The sequence below is a fragment of the Pithys albifrons genome, chromosome 1 (assembly GCF_047495875.1).
Source record: "Pithys albifrons albifrons isolate INPA30051 chromosome 1, PitAlb_v1, whole genome shotgun sequence".
Lineage (NCBI taxonomy): Eukaryota > Metazoa > Chordata > Aves > Passeriformes > Thamnophilidae > Pithys > Pithys albifrons.
The window spans coordinates 115,517,061-115,538,388 of record NC_092458.1 but is presented as its reverse complement, the minus strand read 5'-3'; the positions used below and the strand labels follow the sequence as shown (position 1 = coordinate 115,538,388).

At 42.6% G+C, this 21,328-nt stretch overlaps 1 protein-coding gene across 2 annotated transcripts in view; it reads left to right on the top strand.

The window, feature by feature from the left end:
- Positions 1-4,707: 4,707 nt before the first annotated feature.
- EPHA3 (EPH receptor A3) overlaps positions 4,708-21,328 on the top strand; it is a 209,107-nt gene continuing 192,486 nt past the window's right edge. For both annotated transcript variants that reach the window (XM_071564309.1, XM_071564300.1), the window contains exon 1: positions 4,708-5,004. In XM_071564309.1, coding sequence (XP_071420410.1) covers positions 4,899-5,004 — 106 coding nt within the window. In that variant the 5' untranslated portion in view covers positions 4,708-4,898. The remainder of the gene's footprint in view (positions 5,005-21,328) is intronic.

Genomic DNA, 21,328 nt, shown 5'->3' with positions numbered 1-21,328 from the left:
TATAGCTTAGCTTTAAATGACTTCTTTAAAGGAACTTTTCACAGTTCATTTATCATTTGTTTTTATTGCATCCTGTATGTTATTCTTCCATATCCTGCATTTTCTCATCTGCCTGTATTTGCAGGGCAACATTGTCCATTAGGAGATCTTTGAGTTATGCCATAAAATCTCTCCCAAGGAATACTTAAAGCCAGTAAATCCGAGTACTTGGTGGCTCTTGGGAAGGTTCATCCTCCTTGGTCACTACCTCCAGGAGTGGCCCACATCAAACTGCTGCTTTACCATGAACTCAAGCAGCAACACTTCCATTTGTGATATTTTCTTCCCTCAACACTTAAACAGTTCATCTTAAAAGATATGAAGATCCATCTATCTATCTATCTATCTATCTATCTATCTATCTATCTATCTATCTATCTATCTATCTATCATCTATCTATCTATCTATCTATCTATCTATCTATCTATCTATCTATCTATCTATCTATCTATCTGTCTGTCTGTGTCTGTCTGTCTATCCATCCATCCATCTACTCCGGTGGTTGTTTGGAGGCCTAAATATTGCTGAACAATTTTGAAAAGCTGTCCCTGGGGTGATTTAAGGAAAGGTTCTGTCAGTGCTGGGGGAGCAGAGGGGTGTATCAACACCACAAACATGAACCTTCGTAAATAAGAAGCAGAAATGGAGCAGGAAATGTTCTCACGCCTCCAAACAATCCCAAGGAGTCCCAGGCAAGGCGTGTGTGGATGGGGAGCTTTGTTCTGCTGTTCATGTTGCCTTCTCCCTGAATAAATGGGGGATTGTCCAGCCACCTTTCTTTATGAGTGCTGAACCCATCATTAATTCTTTTTGTTTGTTTTTGAGGAAAATACTTTATCTTTAAACCTCCAAGATTAGAAGTTTCATGTCATTCAATTAATTAAACAATGCAACTCAACAGCCATAAACATTAAAAAGCTCCTTGGAAGCAGACTGTGACCCAGTCCTTTGGATAAATTGATTGATTACTGCTGTGGCCATTCCTAATAATCTGTAACATTTTTTCATTAGGCAGAAAGTTGTTTTCCTATTTAGTATGCAAACGTGAGATCTGGAGCATTCTGCCCATGTGTTATGATTTCTTTTTTCCATTATGCAATCACAGAATGTGTCACTTCCCTGTTTACAAAAGAAAAATGTAAGAGATAAAATTTGTGTTTAGTAAGGATTTTGATCTCCAATATATTAAAGAAATTAAAGTCCATGTTGGCAGAAAATCATAAATCATAGTTATGTGTTTCTCTAGAATGATTTTATGGATGCCAGGGCAAAGATATTACCATGTGCACTCTGGTTATGTAGAAATGCCACTAGAGGCTATTTTCTTTCCTCAAAGGTGCCCTTTAAGCTCACAGAAAATTACTCTTAATAGAGTAAACATGCAATTTGCACAAAACTAACACAATGTCTGTCACAGAGAAAAAAGCATAGTGAGAAATTTGGCATGAATTTTATCTTCCCTGCTGAGAATTTCCCCAGAACCTGCAGTTTTAAAAAATGTGTTCTTTATTTCAAGTTTTTCCAAATATTTCTGCCATTCATTTTTTAGCTTGAGAGGTTTTCAGTTTGACAGTAAAAATGTGCATTATCTACATTGTATTGTTTAACATTCTTTTCTTGCTGTATGAGATGATTTCACTGGTGCTAAGATATTAAAAATTTCGGAATGTGATTACTATGAGTAACCTCAAAATATTTGTTTAATGTAATGTTTCTCCAGTCTGGAGAAAAGATTTTTTCAGAGTTCACCTTTAGTGTTTGGCTGAATTTTCCACGTTGCCCCTTGTTATGGAGCTCTCTATCAGCTGTCCACAGTGTGATGTGAGAATATGAACTTTAATTTATTTCTAAGAAGTGCATTTTTAACCCTCCCAAGGAGAAAAGAAGGTTGGGAAGGACACTTTGAGGCACGGGTGGTGAAATCAACCCCAAATATGCATGTTGGTGTGTGTGGGTTCAAATGCTGTCATGAGGCAGACTTGGGAATGGGCAATCTGGTGTTTACTGCAGGGATTTGAATTTGTTCCTCTCCTTCCTTCTTCTATCTCCTCTTTTTTTTTTTTTAAACAAAATCTGTACCTGGTAATCACATTGTTATCTTGGAAAAAGATGCATAGATATTTCTGATATCCATCCTTTTTTTCCTTACAGCCAACCAGTGAAGGACTTAATGATGACATTAATAGTTAGAGAACAATCACTTACAGTGGGTGTTATCTTCTCCATGAGGTTTTCTTACCAGCTCTTTTCCATCATTCTTACCTATTTTTTTTTCTTTTCCAGCTTAGATTAGTACCTGTAGAAAATGCCATCACCAAAACCCAAGGTTTGGCTGTTGAATGTGAGTACCTCTCCTTTTTTGCTTTTCCTGCATCAGCAAATCCCTGTTGTGGAGTCAAACTGTGATGGGTGCTCAGCCTCCTGCTCCCAGAGCAAGGTGCACAGAACTTAAGCACTGGGAAAAAACCCTTTCTTTTTTAGAAATATTTTTCTCCACTGCCTGAAAAGTGAAGTTTGTTGGGTTTTGGTTTGGTCAGCATCACTATTTTTCTCCATCCACCCCCTGCCTCCAGCCCCAAGATTTGCTACCATTCTTACCACTTTTCTTTCACCTTTTTCTAACACCTCAAAAAAAAATTTACTTGAAGTCTCTCATGAAAGATGTGGCTCCACAGAGACCAAAAGCAGCAATTCTCAGAACTTAGTAGTGTTTTGAATAACAGACTTGCCTCTGCTGTACAAAAGAACTCAAAGAAAACAGTTGTGTATTCTAGAAAAGCTGAGGTAAAGTTTTGTAAAAAACCCACCAACTTCAAGCCAGAAGCTTTTGTTACTAGGGAAGGTGACATTTTGAGGAAATCAGTGTATATTTCTGGATGTTTTGCTGTGGAAAAGCATCTCTGTCAAATGATTGAAAAAGGTATAGTGAAATAAGCCTTGAGAAAGACAAAGGAGCACAGGCGGTGTCTATCCCTGTTCACTGGATGAGCAGAACACCCAGTTCCTCCCTCTGCCCCTGGAGGTGCCGGCTGAACATCTCTTTCTTTTGGAGGTTTGACCACAGAGGAAAAGAGTAGATGGTAAATATAAGTGAAAGGAAGGGTTAGAGACATGAAACAGATGGTATTAGGTTTGATGATTCCCTAATTTGGTTGATTGAATAATCAAGCCTGGAAACAGGAAAGGAGATTAATGTCTCCCTGTTAATTTTTTATGCTCATGTCCTCCACTGTGCTCCCTTGGAACAAGCACCTGACTGAGACTGAATTCTCACAGCCTTCCCTCTCCTGTGCTTTGGCTTACACACATTTCCAATCCCTTTCATGCAGTGTGAACCTGCCAGAGTCAAACCACATGTTTGGGACGTGCCAGTACTGGGCAGGAGAGACCTTGGCACAGGTCCTGACTTGCAGCCAGTCCAGCATCTTGTCTTCTGCTGCTGGGGGGCAGGAAAAAATCTGCCTCAGTGCTGGAGGGAGCTGGCAGCACTGTGCTGCAGTGTGACCCCGCAGGCAGCATTGCTTGGGACAAACCTGGAGCTCCAGTGCTGCAGCCAGCACCTCTCCACTGTCCTGTTGGCCCTGACCACCCTGGGGACCCAAGGACATGGGGGGCAATCAACAGGAAGGTCGTTCAGACATTTAACATACTGATTTGAGAACGCAGGGGTTCGGTTCCTGTGGTATCAAAGATTTTTTTATGCTAATTCTGCAGTGTCGTTCCACATTTGCTGCCAAAAGCTCGTTTGCTGCCAGGCTGTTGCTTGCTGTCTGTGCAGGCAGCACACACATTCAGAGCAAGGCCTCATACTATGAGGATGCATTACTTCATTTGGAGTGAAATATTTATTGACCTCAGAATTATTCAAATATTTCCCCATTTCCCCAGAACCACGCTGGGTGGCTCTGGAGACCTCAGGCGAGCCACTTGGGAAGAAAGATGTCCATACTCTGAAAAAGTGATCTCCCGAGGGGGAAGCTTGGGAAGGGCTGCTCTGCAGTGATGCCCCTGGGACCAGTGGAATAGCAGCACTGCATGCCTGTTTCTCTGCCCTCTCTTCTGACAGGTACTCTGGGGCCTTTGATGGGCTGAGAGGGCTGGAGGGAAGGTGCAGGCATGCAGGGAATGCGTCTAAAACACTCATTTTACATGGTAACTTCCAAAGTAAAGCTGCACACCCCTACAGAGAGCAGCGCTTGGGGGGCAGCCCTTGCCACTGCCAAGGCTCCAGTTTGCCCCAGTGAGGTCAAAGCTGTTCTCTGGGGCCGGAGTTGCGGTCCCGTGCGCTGCAGGGCTGGAGCGGAGGGCGGCAAGGATAGAGCGATACAAGCGGCGTTTTCCCACTCAGCCGGCTCTGGCTGCAGTCCGAAACTCCGGAGCTTCCACCGGCTGCTTTGCAGTCGCATTCCTCCCAGGGAACGGCCGGTAATCGGACACGAGGGGATGGCAGGCGGCTTACACACCCACCCGAGGCTCCCGAGTTACGTGACTCGTGCCCATCCCCTCCCGCAGCGCCGCGTGTGACGGGGGCACCTCCTGGGGCCCGGGGGCGGGCGGGCTGTGCCCTGGACCCTCCGCCCGCATCCCCATCCCGCACCCGCGGGCGGGCTCCCCCCGCGGGCGGGCAGGTGGGCGGGGCGCGGCGGGCCCGGGGCGGTGCAGCGGCGGCGGCGGAGCGGCGGGGCCGGGCGGGGGCGGCCCCTCCCGGGCGCAGCGCGAAGGCGGGCGCGGGGCATGGTCCCGGTCCCGGCCCCGCTCCCACGGGCGGCGGAGCGGCGCGGAGCGGAGCGGGCGCGGAGCGGTGGCATGCGGCGCGGAGACGAGACATGCGGCTCTGCCTGCGCGCTGCCCCGCCGACATGGACCGCCTGTCGCCGCTGCTGCCTCTTCTGCTGCTGCTGCCGCTGCTGCTCCGCGCTGCCCTGGGCGCTGCCGGCCGCCTGAGCGCCCGCCCCGGCAACGAAGGTGAGCCGCGGCACGGCGGGGTGACCCGCTTCTTTCCTGCCCTCCCTTCCCTCCATCCCCGCTTTCGCCTTGCCCTCCCTTCCCTCCATCCCCGCTTTCGCCTTGCCCTACCTTCTCTTCATCCCCGCTTTCGCCTTGCCCTCCTTTCCTCCATCCCGGCTTTCGTCTTGCTCTCTCTTCCCTCCATCCCCCCTTTCGCCTTGCTCTCTCTTCCTTCCATCCCCCCTTTCGTATTTATTTTATTTCGGTTTGTTTTCCCTCGGTTATCCCCTCCCCTCTCGCTCCCCGTTAAGGTGGTCCCGGGCGGCGGCCCCTCCTCGCCCCCGGGACCGCGGGGCTCGCCCCGGCAGCTCCGGCGCCGTGCCCGGAGGAGGGTGGGTGGCCGCCCCAGCCGCCCCCCGAGGAAAGTTGGCGAGGACAGGGCATGCTGTGCCGCCCCCCGGCGCTCTGACAGAGCGGCAGATGCGGGGCGAGGTGGGCGCACGGCGGGCAGGAGAAGGGGCAGCGCCGGCAGCGGCCGCGGTCCCACCGCACTGGGGCAGCCGGAGCATCCCAGACCCGGCAGGTGCCCTCCGGCTCCATCCTCCACCGGCTGAGCGCTGACAGCGGTAGGAACCAGCTATAAATGCTGACGGGTGGCCCCCGTTTCCCTCACCCCGTGAGCTTTCGCATGTGCAGGGGTGGTGGTTGCGTTAGTCGTCCTGTCTTTCAAAACTTTTAATTAATACAAAATAATAGGAAGCGGGCTCCCCTGTAAAGCCTTTTAGTTCTGTAGCGGGTTTGTATCAGGTTGTATTATTTGTGTCAGATTTGTATCGGCTCGCGTAAATGTGTTAAAATTGTGTGCGTGTGTATGTCAGTGTGCGTAGATTTCCATAAACAAAGCGTGAATGGCTTGTTCTCTTTGCTGTGGTAATTTTTAAGAAGACATTTGCTGAAAATGCATTTTAGGTTTCAGGGAAAAAATGATGACACCTAGACACTGAAAAAAAATGATTGAAACAATAAAAACCTAAACTGACCTTTTCCTATTTAAAAAAAAAAGAGCTTTTGCCTACTTGCACAGTGAGGGCACTCAGCATGACAAGGATGTCTAGTGTAATTATCTTTAGGGATGAAATCTAGAGGCCAAAGGTTGTGAAGAACTTCTAGCATCCAACAGCCATGTAAAACTTGCACCTTCTTGAGTTGTAATTGTGTCTAAAAGCAGATATCAAAGCTGTTAGAGCAACTATTGCTCCTGTACGAGAACGCTGATGCACTTATTGATATTCTGGGTGCTTGTGGGATAAGGGCGGTGAGATAACAACTTTAAATGCTTTCTGCAAGGAAAAAGAAATGTTGTAGAGAATAAGTAAGGAAAGATGCAAACTTTACAAGTCCTGGGTATTCTTTAATCATCATGGTTTCATTGGTAGGAAGTAATTATGGTACCATTATACTAGAAGAGCATTATGTCAGCTGCTTGTATGCTTTATGTAAATTTGTTTGAATGCAGTGCCCTATGGGTTATTTAAAAGAGTGTGCTTTCACTAGTCACTTCTAAGCCTCCAGATATATGCTATTTTCTAAATACTGCCATATCTTACAAATTATTTTCAGAAATGAAAGCAAGAGTGTTGGTAGGGGTTAGTGTTGTCTTATTGAAAGCATTTTGGGAACGGTTGTAGTTCTGTCAGTCAGCGGAGCAGCTCTGCCTCCATGGCAGTGGCAGACAGGCACAGGCTGTAAACTGAGACTAATTATGCCAAAAAGATATTAGAGCTTTCCAGTTTGAAAAAAAAAATTGCTTTGTTTAATGTCCCTGGCACTGAGAATTGAGAAAGGAGGGGGGAAAAATGGTATCATACAGAATGCAAGTTAAGCATACTTGTCTGAGTCAGCTTTCAGCAAATGCTGCTTCTGTTCCTCCCTTTCAGCTTCAAGAGCTTGTGTGATAGTAGCAATATTTTCAAAATAGTGAAAAGAACAGTATAAAGGCAGTTACCAGAGGGCAACCTGCTTTTGGATGGCTACTTTTCTTGGAGTGTATGTTTTTCTATGCCTCTCCAAACTAGGAATGCTGACAGTTTCTTTCCTTTTTTTTTTTTTAATCAACTTTAAAGTTTTTTTCTTTTTTTTCTTTTTTTCCCCCCTCACTTAGAGAGCTCAGTAACTCTTTATTTATAGTGTGTTTAGGCTGATCATGTGAATTTAGAAATCTAAATTATTATTGTTTGTTGACCCACTAATCAGATGAACAAGTGTTAGCAAGCAGCTTTAAGTCATGTCAGAACATGAATTTCTGTGTATTAAATAATCTTTTTCTAACCACTTTCCTTACTTTCCTGTTGTTACCACAAATTTTCTCTGAAAACTACAGACATATGTATTTCTCTGGGGTATTTAGAAGTTTCTTTTTTCCACCAGTGAGAGTGAAAAAAAATATATTTTGGGCAGAGACTGTTAAATAGGCATGTAGGTAAAAATGTGTGCCTTTTACCCCTACATTTTATATTTGAGTTATTGTTGAAAGTCTCCTCATAGATTGTTTTAACAAAAGATGGATCTAATTTTTGGGTGTGTTTATACAGCTCTGTGTCACTTATAGGGGATGTAAATGTTGCAGAAGGCACATTACATGAGTATGTTCAAAGCTGTCAAAAATATATCCTAAATTTATTTCACTTGAAATAATTATTTCTCTTTTTATGTACAAATTCAGTGAACATTTGCAATTAATTATTAAAACTGATGACTCTCTGACTTAGTGCTGATCCTGCAATGGGAGTGGATGGGATGAAGGGAGGAAAGGATGAAGAGGGGCTGAAGGCAAGTTATTGCCTTAGTTCACTTTCTGGTGTTCACTGCAGTCCTTTTATTGTCTTTTTCTTGGAGTGCTTGAGTTTTTGCTAATTTGCTTCATCCCAGAGAAGTTTTATTTATTTTCTTGATGGAATGTCAAAGTCTCCACTGAGTTTGTTTTTAAACTCTTTCTGCCGTGCTCATCCAAAGCTGCAGGAATTTTACCTGTGGAGTTGGAGCTCCAGAGTCTCCTCTGAATTCAGATTTCTGTGTGTGCACTGATAAGGTGTGTGTAGGAAAATGTCAGGGAGATTTAACATCTAACTTTTTCAGTTTGAAGTTGCAAACTGAACCACGTAGGTGCACAGAAACCACATGTTCTCTTCCATTTTGTTGGATATTTCTGCTTAGTGAGGATTGTGGTTTTTTCCTTAGAAGGATGTGATTTTTTTTTTCTGAATAATTCCTACAGTATCAAGAAATCAAATGAGCTTTATCATTCTTTAATTTAATAATTTTTCCTCGGTCTCTTCTGTAACTATATTGCCTGCCTGAGGGTACCAGCAACCCTAATTTCACTGTTTTATAACCCACAACAGTTAACACTTGACCTCGGTCATTAACAGGATTATCAGCAAATTTGTTTAAGCTTTTACTGACAACCTGAATTGCTTCAATAATATTTTGACTGTGCAGACAGGAAACTTCTTGTAACCTCTCAATCTAGCATAAAATTAATTTCTTGTGAACACAGCCACCGAAAGATCAATATGTAAATCTGCTTCTAGTGCTGGGTTTCAAATAGTGTCTGTTTTGCTTTACAGTAAGAAGGTTCCAATCAGCCTCTCTTTTCAGTCTGTATTGGATTTGGAGATGCAATTTCATCTTTTTTTTTTTCATTGATTACCATCTCAGAACTTTGCATAGCTGTGCAATTAAATGCACCATTCTGTCTGAGCTGCTCTCTGTTAACACTTAAAGTTGCTGAAGATAATTTACTGTGCCTTTGTAGTAACGACAGCTCTTGGTGTGGCTCTGAAAAATGTGGTGCTTGCACATGGAGCAAAATGCTTGACCAGCTCTTGCATGTCATTTTGGGAAAGGCTGTCAATACTGGGAACTTTTCTATCGAATCCAAAGGGGTTGCAGAGGGAACTGCTTTTTCCAAATCTTGCTTTGCTGCGTGTCAGGTACCATTAGGGCAGGGTAAATCTCCATTTCTCGTGACACGATCCCTGCTGGTGCCTCTGGCTTGCAATTGAGTGTTTATCTGCAAAAGAAGTTAAAAGTGGGTTTAAAACTGTTAATGTGATAGCTTTTAAAATTTAGTTTCAGAAAGCTCCAAGTCGTGGGGGGCTGGAGGACTGTTTTTATACAGCTGTATCTTATTCAAAGCTTCTGTTCTTAATCCTGAGCTGGATGATCAGACAAATAATACACGAGTTTTAAAATTCACACCATGCTATTTTAAACAACAAGAGAAGGAAGCTGAGTAAATGCATCATTTTCTGTCAATATTTTGGATAGTAGCCTGTAACATACAGAATAATTTGTTTTCTGTTTGTCACTGAACTTTTTCCTGACATTGCTGATTTCAGTGTAGTGCATGAAAAAGAAAAATGATACACTGGCTGTACTAAATTTAAAGCAGGCATTTGAAACACAAAGATGTGCAAATTGAACACAGTAAATAATTCTTACTAAAGTTAACTTGGATGCAACATATTTGCTCCCCAGCGAAGCAGTCAGGGCATAGAAATGGGTTCTGTACCCTCCTCCTCAGGAAATCAGGCTCTTCAGAGGCACTACCAGAATGTGAAAGCATGAAACACATAATGGGCACACTAAGTTTAAAACTTATTTACATAAAATCTTTGCAAATCAGGAGTGCATTCAGATTGAACTGAAATTTTTCATTCCCATCTGGGAGGATATACAAATTAGTCTTAATTTTTTTTTTAAATGATTACCTGCTGGTGTTAGGCAAATTGCTGTTAGTGTACTTGGGTTTGATTCTGTTTGAAAACTTGTGAGTTTTCCTCAAGGAGTGTGTGTAATTGCTCTTGTTCTTGTAATCCCCACTTGATGAAAGTTTAGAAATACAGATGCAGGTGTTCATTTTCTTGTTTTCAGAGCTCTGGATTTTATCACCAGTGAGGGTCACTGCAGAGCTGCTCCCAAATCCAGCAGTGTAGGTTGTTACACAGAGCCTAAGTTAGTTCCATGAGATACCTGTAATTCATGTCACTGCTGCTGGATTTCTCTGTCCAAAAAGAAACAAAACAAATAAAAAAAAAAGCCCTGGAGCAATAACCACATTCTTACTTTTGGTGATGTTCAAAGCTTAACTCAGTGGAGCTGATATTGAAACATAGAAGGTCATTTTGATACCCGAAGGTGCAAAATTAACAGGACTTGTCCAGAGGTGTTGGATAAAACTCCAGAGGTGGGACAGAATGTTTTCAATAATTCACTGCCTTTCTAAAAGGTAATTCCAGCATCCAGAGAGCTGCTTTTCTGGAATGAAATATTTTTTGGGTTTTTTTTCTTCTGTAAATGTAACATTTGTTGAAGTATTGTTGAAAATATATTTATGAAGAGGAAAAGACCATAAGGAATGATAGAGTGAAATGGAATTTTTTTTTGTTTTCAAGTGCATGTGACTCTGTTAGGTGACCTATTTTGCTAAAAGTTCTCTGCATTGGTGTAACCCTTATTTCCATGAACACTTCAGAGCAGTAGCTTCTTTTTTTTTTTTTTTTAAAGGAATATTTAAACTGTTCTAAACAAGAACGAAAACTTTTAAATAAAAAGAGGTTAATTCATAGGATTAGATATGAACTCCCAGTGGTGTAATTTTGGAAAGAGAGCAATTTGTGGGGTTAGGAGTTTATTCCCCAGCATCAGTCTTGTGCTTCTTAGTTTTGTGGGGCTGATAAATCCTCACCCAAGTGCTCACTTTGCAGTGTGAAACGGATGTAAGATTAAAATTCAGCCCCGTGGACTGAAAGTCCCTTTCAAATTTTCTCAGTGAATGAGTGAGAGAAATAAAGATATAGAAGTAAAGATAATCCTGCCTGAAAAGAACATGGAGATGGTGACAGAAAAGTTGCAGCCTGAATGAAACAGCAGCACTCAGAGCCCTGAATTTGCAGAGACATTATTAAATCAGACACACTGCAAGCACAAACGTTTGTGCCACTCTCCTTCTTGTTCATTAAACTCCTGTGTCCTGCTGTTTCAGGCAAAATATGGAGGAAAATCCTATTAATCTACTGGAAAAATATTGATGAAAGAAGAATAGCAAAGCAAACGAACAGTCCTTGAAACTTGGTAGCAATTAAGTGAACAATAAGTTGAATGTTAAGGTTCAGTCAGGGCAGTTTAGTGGAATAAGGTGTGGGAATGGTGCCTTTTTTTTTTTTATTCCAGCTGGTTTCTCCTACTGTTTTGTATCTATATTTGGATAGAAAGATTTGCATTGCATTGGTGTGTCTTTAACAATAATTAAACCTGTTAAGGTATAGCTGCCTCACATAATAGGACAGTAATTAAGAACTAATACTTTTAAATTGGTGCTGAGGAATGGAGGGGTTTGTAGGAAATCTGGAGTGGGGAGTTACTATTGAAATAAATTGTAATTAAACCACAAAAATATGTTTTGGTCCATTTTAAGCTTCCCACAGTAACAAATAACAATGGGGTTTTTAGATTTAGTTTTTGAGAAGTTTGAAGGCAGCTGAGGGGGGTTTGATGTGCTTGATTTTTTTTTTTTTTGAGAGGCAAGGCTTGTTGAGAGATCTCTTTTGAAACTGGAGAGAAGGATTAAAGCGAGAGAATAGGTAGGCAGAGATGAAGTGAAATTTGGACCTGAATCTTAGAAAAATCACACCAAAATCCAAACTTTCTCCTATTAATGACAACGTTGGGGACCCAGAATTCAGTGCTGACAGTGATCTGAACCCTGAGCAAAGCCCACATGAAGAAATTCTTTGCCTCCCTGGAAGTCTCAGCTCTGTTTACATTAGTGAGCTCCCAGACTATGATTTACCAGTGGTGAAGTTCAACAGAGCCCTCAGTTAAGGCAGGGGAGAGGCATTTTTACCATTCTATTTAGTCCTTCTCTAACAGGGCTTGCTTCAGAATAAAAAAGCAAGCAAAAAATAATAATTAAAAAAAAGAATAAAGAAAATCAAAAAGCAAAGCAAATGATATCTGTCCAAACCTGAATATTCACAACCAGCCCTGGAGAACACCAACTTCAGACCTTGATACTGAAACAGGGTCTGAAATGGTGAGGGCCTCGCTCACCCTGCAAAAACTTTGCTCCCATGTCTGATTTACCTCAGAGAGCAAATATCCTGGCAATGGTTAAGAGTTTGTGGTTCCAGCTGTGGAAAAAGTGCTGTGCTCACCTCAACTCTCTGCAGACAGCCCAGCTGGAGGAAAAACTCAGCAGTCTCTTTGGTTCCCACCCTGCCCTGGAGCTTTTCTCTCCTGCCTTTGCCATTTCTTCTGTCCCTTTGCTTCCAGAATTCAAATTTCAACCATAAACTTTAGAAGGCAAGTTTAGAAGGCAAAGATCTTTTTCTTTTTTTAAATATTTTTAATAAGTGCTGTTTCCCAGAAGGGAGGAGATGCATCCTTTCCATTGATGCACCAAAGAAAAGACACAAAAAAGAATTGTATGTTTAATGGCATTGCTTTTCCATAGTTAGTTGGTTGCCTTGGTCCTGGAAACTGGGTTAAAGCTCAAGGAAACCAAACAGAAGTTGTCTGTGCTAACCAAGGAAAGAAATTCTGGAGGAAAGGCAGGAGGAAGATGCTTAGTTTGGGGAACAGAATGGAAACCTGAGCCCTTTGTGGGAAGGTAATGGAAGCAGAAGAATAGAAGACAGGGATATGAAAAAGTGGCTTGTGGGTGGATGGGAATAGAGCAGTCATTTAATCATTTACCTTTGTTATAAATATTTGTATTTCTCACATATGGAAATAGTGAAAAAAGATGTTAGTGAGGTTTTGGTTGCAAAGGCAGCAAATGAAGTCAGGGCAATTCCATTTTTCTTATGGATAGCTCGGCACACATGTTCTGCATTAATTACCTCCATAAATTCTGTTAACCTGGCAAACAATGGAAATACGTTGGTGACATCACTGTACTGGAAAATAAAAATGGTTTCAGCATCTTGATTTTCTCAACATGACATTTGAGGAGATTTCTTATCCTCTTGGCATTTTCCTCCCCCAGTTTGCACCGGGATGTTTAGTCCTTTGCTCTGGGGGTTTATTTGAGCTGTGGAGTAGCCCTGTGAGGACATGGCATTCCACAGCCCATGCCAGCTGGAGCTCTCAGTCATGGAAGTAGAGAAGAAAAGCTTGACAAAAACATCAGGGCACACCTGGGTGTGTGGCTTTCCAAATGCAGCACTTCAGGATTCTCAGAGGTTTTTTTACAAGTCTTTCCTTCTGTGTTTCAAACCCAAACTGAAATCAGGCCCAACATGAGTCTCTTCACTTGCAGGGAGTTTGTTTTTCTGTGCCCCACATGAAGAGTTTCTTAAAAGCAGGTTTTTTTTCATGGCTTGGGGCATGCTGCCAGCTGATTCACTTGGGGAATATCACAGCCTTTTTAACAAATGAACACTCATTTCCTGGACTTATGCTCTGGTCCCTGTCTCAAAATTTCTCTGTCCTCAAAGAGTTATTGATCATTTGTTGTGACTTTTGTTGTTTTCAGGACCTTGAATACGTTTGAACTGCAGTAAAATTTGTGGGAACTTGGGAACTTTTAGTCATGGCTGTTGTGTGTGCCCAAGAGTCTTCTCTGGGACACTTTTTACTGTCTAGAATTCTAGAAACTAATATCAGAGTGGGCTTGGAATTCTCAGTTTACCTTAAATGAACTTGGACATTGTAACGCAACATTTATTTTCCCCTTTAAGTTGCTAGAAATGTTCCCAAGGAGGATCTTTGTCACGCTCTGGTAGACCCCAAATCTATCAGATCTTCAGAGAACTCAATTCTGTAAAACTAGTAAATACTGATTTTTTTTTCTCAAGGGAATAGGAGCACAGAAATAAAAAGAGTTAGATGTGCAGTGTGGCTAAGCCCTTTGGAGAAGTTCTTTAGAGCTTATTAAAATTATTTGAGTCACGTTTGCTGTGGAGTTTTGGATAGACACAACATGTGGTGCCATTTGATGTGACTCAGAGTTTGGGTACCCAACGGGACTGACAAATATGACACATCCTGCAAGAGACCCACATCTATTCTGGGCTGCTGGTGGAGGGGCTGGATTTAGGTAACAGAATCTCATCCAGTGTTTCTGGTGTTGTTTTTTTTCCCTTGAGGAAGTTAAACTTGGGTTTTGGAGTTTCAACTCCCTTTCAACACAGTAGCCCCCATTCTGCATTTCCATGTTTGACACTCACTGATATCAGATTTAATGCCAGAGTGGTAGAGTAGAAGGAGATTAGTAGGATTTGTATTTGAATGAGAGTTTAGCTAAACTGTAATTCAGGTATCTAAAGGCTTTATGCCTTTTTCTTTAGTAGGAAGTACTGCAAAAAGACCAATTGGAACTATTTAAAAAAATAGAAAGAAGTGAAAGCGACACAGTAATTTGGAACCCATTAAGTTAATCCATTTTTAATTTTTATATCCTTGTCTTAATGAAAAGAACTGGCACATATCAACTTACAGGAAATAGCCTAATAAAACCAAAACCTTATTAGGCCCCTTTGATAAACATTGCATTCCAGCCCACCACCAGTCATGTGTTTTTGCATACTTGGAAATTGAGCTTTGTGCCACTTTAACAATATGAAGAGGACTCTCATGTTTCAAACTAATAAAAAAGAAATAGAATCTGTTTTGTCTGTGCTCATCCATGAGAATGGATGGACGGCTGTCAATGTAACACAGACAGGTATTCCCAGAAAAAGCAGTGTAAAGGTGTGTCAGGTGTGTCAGCTAACTCCTGGATTGGCTCTGCTTTTCCAGTTTACAATCCATGCTTTATTTATAGGCATTCCTGCATTGCTTGTTGCTGTCCTACATTCCCTCCTTCGTGGCAGCCTTTGGATTTAGAGAGACTTGCAGTGAGATTCTTTCTTTGCCTGCTTTGTTTTCCAGCTGTAGAAAAAGCTGAGGTACCTAAATGTGGGCTCAGGTGCTCTTGGGGAGTGTGTTTGATGAGAAGAGTAAAATCTGGGAGGAAAATTAAATTCTTCCTCTTCAAAAGCTGAGGGGAACTGCCATAAAATTAGAATTTGCCAATTAGTCCAAATTGGTGGTGGAAGATTTTATGTTCTGTAGAAGAAATATTCTGTAGGGTAACTTGACACATAGTGCTAATCTTTTGTCTTTTCATCTGGTATTTGTAACACAATCTCTTAATTTTGGAAGCAGTTATTTACTGAACATTTAAATTAAAATAATGGAGACTTGGACTATCCAGTCTTTTCTGTTCAGTATTGGAGCAACTGGTTTTTAATTCATTTTGGTTTCCCCTTGTTTGTTCATCTCTTGCTCCCACCCTGGTGGAGTTCTGCAGTCAGCAATTTAACCACAGATTGAACATGACAGTTGCCAAATTTAAAATGTTCTGCACAAAATCATACTCGTGTTGTACAGTAAAATGGTGCAGGCAAGAAGGGTTGAAAGTGCAGACCTCAGAGTGTTGTGCCTCTCCAAGGACTGGAGTCTGGCTTTGAGCTGGAGCAGAAATCTCACCGAGAAATCTCGCATTTGGAAAAAACTGTGTGGTAAATGGGCAAAAATGTTGGCATCTGGTTTGGGAATGTGCTACAAAGTCCTGTTGGCTCTTTTTAGGAGCCTTTGCTCAATGTCACTTTGCTTCCTTGGGTGTCCCAGGCTGGAGGGGGACAAAGCTGTAAAAGCAGTGTCAGCAGAGGGGCACCTGTGTCATCTGTGTTGTACTGGGGTCATTTCATCTGAGCAGTGATTCATAGAATCATAGAATCAGTTGGGTTGGAAGAGATCTCCGAGATCATCCAGTCCAACCCTTAATCCAACCCCACTTTGATTACCAGATCATGGCACTCAGTGCCACGTCCAGTCTCACCTTAAAAACCTCCAGGGTTGGAGAATCCACCCTCTCTCTGGGCAGCCCATTCCAATGCCTGACCACTCTCTCTGTAAGGAACTTCTTCCTGATATCCAACCTGAACTTCCCCTGGCAGACCTTAAGCCCGTGCCCTCTTGTCCTACTGTTGGTTGCCTGGGAGAAGAGACCAACCCCCACCTGGCAAGAACTTCCCTTCAGGGAGTTCCAGACAGTGCTGAGGTCACCTCTGAGCCTCCTCTTCTCCAGGCTAAACACCCCCAGCTCTCTCAGCCTCTCCCCACAGCACTTTGCTCCAGTCCCTTCTCCAGCCTCGTTGCTCTTCTCTGGCCCCGCTCCAGCCCCTCAATCTCTTTCCTGAACTGAGGGGCCCAGAACTGAACACAACACTCAAGGTGTGGCCTCCCCAAGGCAGAGTCCAGGGGAAGGGTCACTGCCCTCGTCCCTACAGCATTTGAGGGGAAATGCAGGATCATCAAATCACAGGAGACTTGACTTACTGGACAAGCAGCAAATTAGATCCCAAGTGAGCTGCTTAAAACTGGGCTTCACTGTTGGTCACCCTTTTTATTTACTGTCCCTTCCCAAAGATTTCTTGCTGTGCCTTAGCAAGTTTTGGCAGTACCAGGGTGGGCAGCTCATCCTTGCTGGCAGTTGGAGTTGCCCCAAGGGGCAGTTTTGGCCTTGCCTGAGCTCTGCCTGTGTCTGAGTTGTTGCTTTTAGCCTGACAATATTCCAAAGACACAAAGGTGATGTGCTGCCAGTGCTGGGGGAATGGAGAGTTGAGGAGACTCAGATCTCTACTCGTAGGTGGGTGAAAATGCAGGTGTAAGTCCCCTTTTCAGGGAAGGGTTCACTGTTCTAAAAATGTACATCAGGGTTTTCACTGACTCCACTCTGTCCCACCCCAAAACCAAGTTCTGGCTGACCTCCCACCACAGAGTATTTTCTTTGCTGCTCAGAATTACATGACACGTTTCAATTATGGACATTCACCATTTTTCAGAATTTTTTTGTTTTAGGTTGCATAGCGAATTTAATTTTTCCCATTTGCTGGCATTTTTTTAATAACTAACTAGTGTAGTTCCAAACTGACAGTTTCATGACAAACAGGAAAAGACAAAATGATGGTGGTTTCTTGTGCATTGGGGTTGTTTTAACTTCTAATGGGAAATGTTAATTAGTTGAGGAAAAAATATTTTATGTATTTTACATCATTGACTATTGGTCTGTGTTTTCTTGGTAAAAAATCTGATTTGTAAATGCTTTCCAGTGGTGAAGTAGTTTGTAGACAGTACTTTAGATAATGCTTTCTCTTGCAGTTGTGCAAGGAGAAGGCCAGAAGAATTGGGCAGGAGAGAGTTCTAAAAAGGGAACAAACATGTTCCTAATGGGTATTTTGCTGGTCTGCTGCCAGGTGGGAGGAATGTGAGCCAGACTGTTGTACAGAAGGACCAAGTCCCTGATTTTCAGACTCAGAAATCATGGTTTCTCAATTTAATAGCACTGCAGTATTTTAATTCCAGTAAATTTTCCCATAGAATTGACACTGTTTTAAAGAGAGTTAATTACATGATGGGAACCATTGCTGAGGTTGTTAGACAGCAATCTATCTATCTGTCTGTCTGTCTATCTATCTGTCTGTCTATCTCTCCATCTATCTCTCCCTCTCTATGATCTTCCTTCCTTCCTTCCTTCCTTCCTTCCTTCCTTCCTTCCTTCCTTCCTTCCTTCCTTCCTTCCTTCCTTCCTTCCTTCCTTCCTTCCTTCCTTCCTTCCTTCCTTCCTTCCTTCCTTCCTTCCTTCCTTCCTTCCTTCCTTCCTTCCTTCCTTCCTTCCTTCCTTCCTTCCTTCCTTCCTTCCTTCCTTCCTTCCTTCCTTCCTTCCTTCCTTCCTTCCTTCCTTCCTTCCTTCCTTCCTTCCTTCCTTCCTTCCTTCCTTCCTTCCTTCCTTCCTTCCTTCCTTCCTTCCTTCCTTCCTTCCTTCCTTCCTTCCTTCCTTCCTTCCTTCCTTCCTTCCTTCCTTCCTTCCTTCCTTCCTTCCTTCCTTCCTTCCTTCCTTCCTTCCTTCCTTCCTTCCTTCCTTCCTTCCTTCCTTCCTTCCTTCCTTCCTTCCTTCCTTCCTTCCTTCCTTCCTTCCTTCCTTCCTTCCTTCCTTCCTTCCTTCCTTCCTTCCTTCCTTCCTTCCTTCCTTCCTTCCTTCCTTCCTTCCTTCCTTCCTTCCTTCCTTCCTTCCTTCCTTCCTTCCTTCCTTCCTTCCTTCCTTCCTTCCTTCCTTCCTTCCTTCCTTCCTTCCTTCCTTCCTTCCTTCCTTCCTTCCTTCCTTCCTTCCTTCCTTCCTTCCTTCCTTCCTTCCTTCCTTCCTTCCTTCCTTCCTTCCTTCCTTCCTTCCTCCCTCCCTCCCTCCCTCCCTCCCTCCCTCCCTTCCTCCCTCCCTCCCTCCCTCCCTCCCTCCCTTCCTCCCTCCCTTCCTCCCTCCCTTCCTTCCCTCCCCTCCCTTTTCTTTCTTTACAATTGTTTTATAACAGCTCCTCTTGCCTCCTTAGCATAACCAGTAATCCTTTTCAAGGCATTCTCTCAGCCAGAACCATCAGCAGAAACAAAACTGTGTAGCCAGTTTAAGAGTTCCCCTTAGTAAGTGGCTGCTCAGCCTCAGATTTCTGTAGGAGCTGGTTCAGTGATACAGTTTTTCAGGAGAAGGAGATAGAAGGAGAGCAAGTGAGTTGTGTGAGAAACTCATAAACTTCAGAAAGTGCCATAGGAGAGGTTGAAACTCCCTTCCAGTTTTCTCTTTCATCTAGTAGACACTAGGCTATAGGATATGTAAATACTTGGGATACTTTATTACTTGAAGGATACTTGTCTTTCATTTAACTTGAATTTTGTGTGGAAAGAAGTGTGGGTCACACTGCTAAGTGCCACCTGCTGCTGGTCTGACTGAATATATCTTCGTGATGTGCTTCTTGAATTGGTTCACAAAAGGCACCTGACCAAGTGTTGTATTTGGTTACACTAAAGGATATATCAGAATTGAAAGAAATTATAATGAGTAAATGTGTGATTCAAGTGCTTGTGTAAAGTTTTACTTCTTTTTTGCTTTTTACCTAACCCTGCAAATCCATAAAAAATTTTAAAAATCAGACAATGAATATCTAATCCATTTTTTATATATTCCTTCAGTCTTAGTGTAGGGGAATTCTGTTTTCTCCTTAAAGTGTTTACATTAATATGCGATATGAGGGCATACAATGGCAAAATGACCCTGAGATGAGCTCAGTTAGTTAAAACTTGGTTGTAATAATGCCACGGTCATGGGTTCAATCCCCTGTGTGGGCCATTGAGTAAAGAGTTGGACTTGATGATCCTTATGGGTCCCTTCCAACTCAGAGTAGTCTGTGAAATCTGTGAAAAAGTCCTATTGCCTTTCCCTATCATTTTGGGTTAGGGACCAGGGTTTTTATTGCAGGTTGTGAGTTCTGCATTTACTGTTTGCTCCCTATCCAGATGTGCAACTCTCTCTTGAAGTCACAAGGAAAATGAGCACCATAAAAGCTTTTTTTCAGAGAAAGGAAGACCTCACCACCTGAAAGGGAAGCTGTTTTGCATTTTAGATACTAATGAAGCCCAGCACACAGATCTGAACTAGAAGCCAGCTGTAGTCAGTGTGATAACCTCCGTTCCAAGGATTTATGAACCGCAGGGACAAGTGTTTGAGTGTGGAAAAGTAGCTTACCTGGTGGTTCCAGGTTACTTAGTGCCTCTGAGTGCTCCCTGTAGGAATTGCTGGTGACTCTGCTGGCACAGACAGGCAGGGGGTGGGCAGCTGCCCATGTGGGGTGGCACAGAGAGAGAGATGCCGAGTGCTGGTCCCTCAAGGGCCAGCTGGACCTGTAGGGCTGCTTGGCGAGTCTGGGCAGGGAAACCACCACCAGCTTGGGAGTCTGTTGCCTTTTTATTTTTTCCAGATGTCACTGATGAATTTGGACTGAATTCCTAAATTTCAGAGCGGCTGCAATCATGTTTTCAAGAAGCCCATTCTTAAAGAATAAATATATTACTTAAGTTTACTCCTGAGTGATTTGCCTTAGGAACTTATTGCCAAGTGATTTACCTCAGAAGTCAATACTTCCTTCACCACCATGTATTGCAGATGCACAACAAGCATATCTGCCTTATCCCAGGAGATCTGTAATATGTGGGAATTTGTACTCACAAACCCGAGAAGTGCAATTTCTCCTTTGAATTGTTATTAGTATTTCCTTTTTATAGATGCAAACCTTGCTCCAGAATAGCCTGCCTAGGGCCCTTTGCACTCAGTAAAGGACTGACTGATTTTCTTAATGTTGGTGCTTCAGAACTTAATTACTGATAAATTCAGAGCTAAGAAATGTATACTACTGGATTATGTTCTTTCTGTAATATTAGTGAAGTTATTTTGTGTATTGATATAGGTAAAATTCACAGTACTCTGGTTTTCTTTGGAAGGGGATTATATAAATGCAGGGGGAAACTTTTCCCGTGTGAATGGCACAGCAGCTCATTCATGGCATGTACACACACACCACACAAATATGTGTGCACACAAAAATAGAAAATGTGTATATTTATGGTTGTTTATAATGTGGTCTTATTTCTAATACTGTACACCTGTTTTTCCCTACTGTGTCTCTTCCTGTACATCCTAATTAACAGCAAAGATAATGCTTTCATAGCTCTCTTTTTAAAAAAAAAGGCCAAAATGAAAGAACAGCCAAAAGGAGAGTGATGAAATAATGAAACCAGTTTAACTTAGCAGATTCGTAGATAATTTCACTCTTTTTTTGGAGTATCAACACCCAGGCCATCTGGTTCTGGGAGCAGTGACAACCCTTCAGGCTTGCAAAGAGGCTGAAGCTGCTCAGATTGCTCCAGTGGCCACCTCTAACAGACCCCTTGTTCTCAGGTGTTAAAATTCCCTTGCATGAGATGAGATTTATTTCTTTTCTCATCAGTAATTTCCATACTGAAGGGAAAAAAATGAGGAAGTTGTGGCGAACGCACCCAAGAAATGTAAGACCAGATCTCAGATAATAAATCTTGAAGATGCACAGATTGGTGCAGCTGCAAACAGCATTGTCATGTTGTGTACTGAGAGTTCATTGGTTTTTATTGAGACAGAGGCTATTTTTTTGTGCAGTACTTTTTAGCAATTCACTTGTTCTGCTTCATGTTGATAAAGAAATGGTTAGTTAGGGAACTGGGTGATTAAGAACTTGGAGGCTATATGGCCAAGATAAGGAACAGAATTTACTTTTGTGCTAGTAGAAAACAAGTGAATCAAAAAGAATATCCTTAATGTCGATATATATATTTATTTTAGATCCCCATCATGTTTAAAAATGTGTATAAACACCCTGTGATTTGATTGACTGGAAAATGTCTGTCAGACTGTTTACAAATAAAATCTTCCTTATGC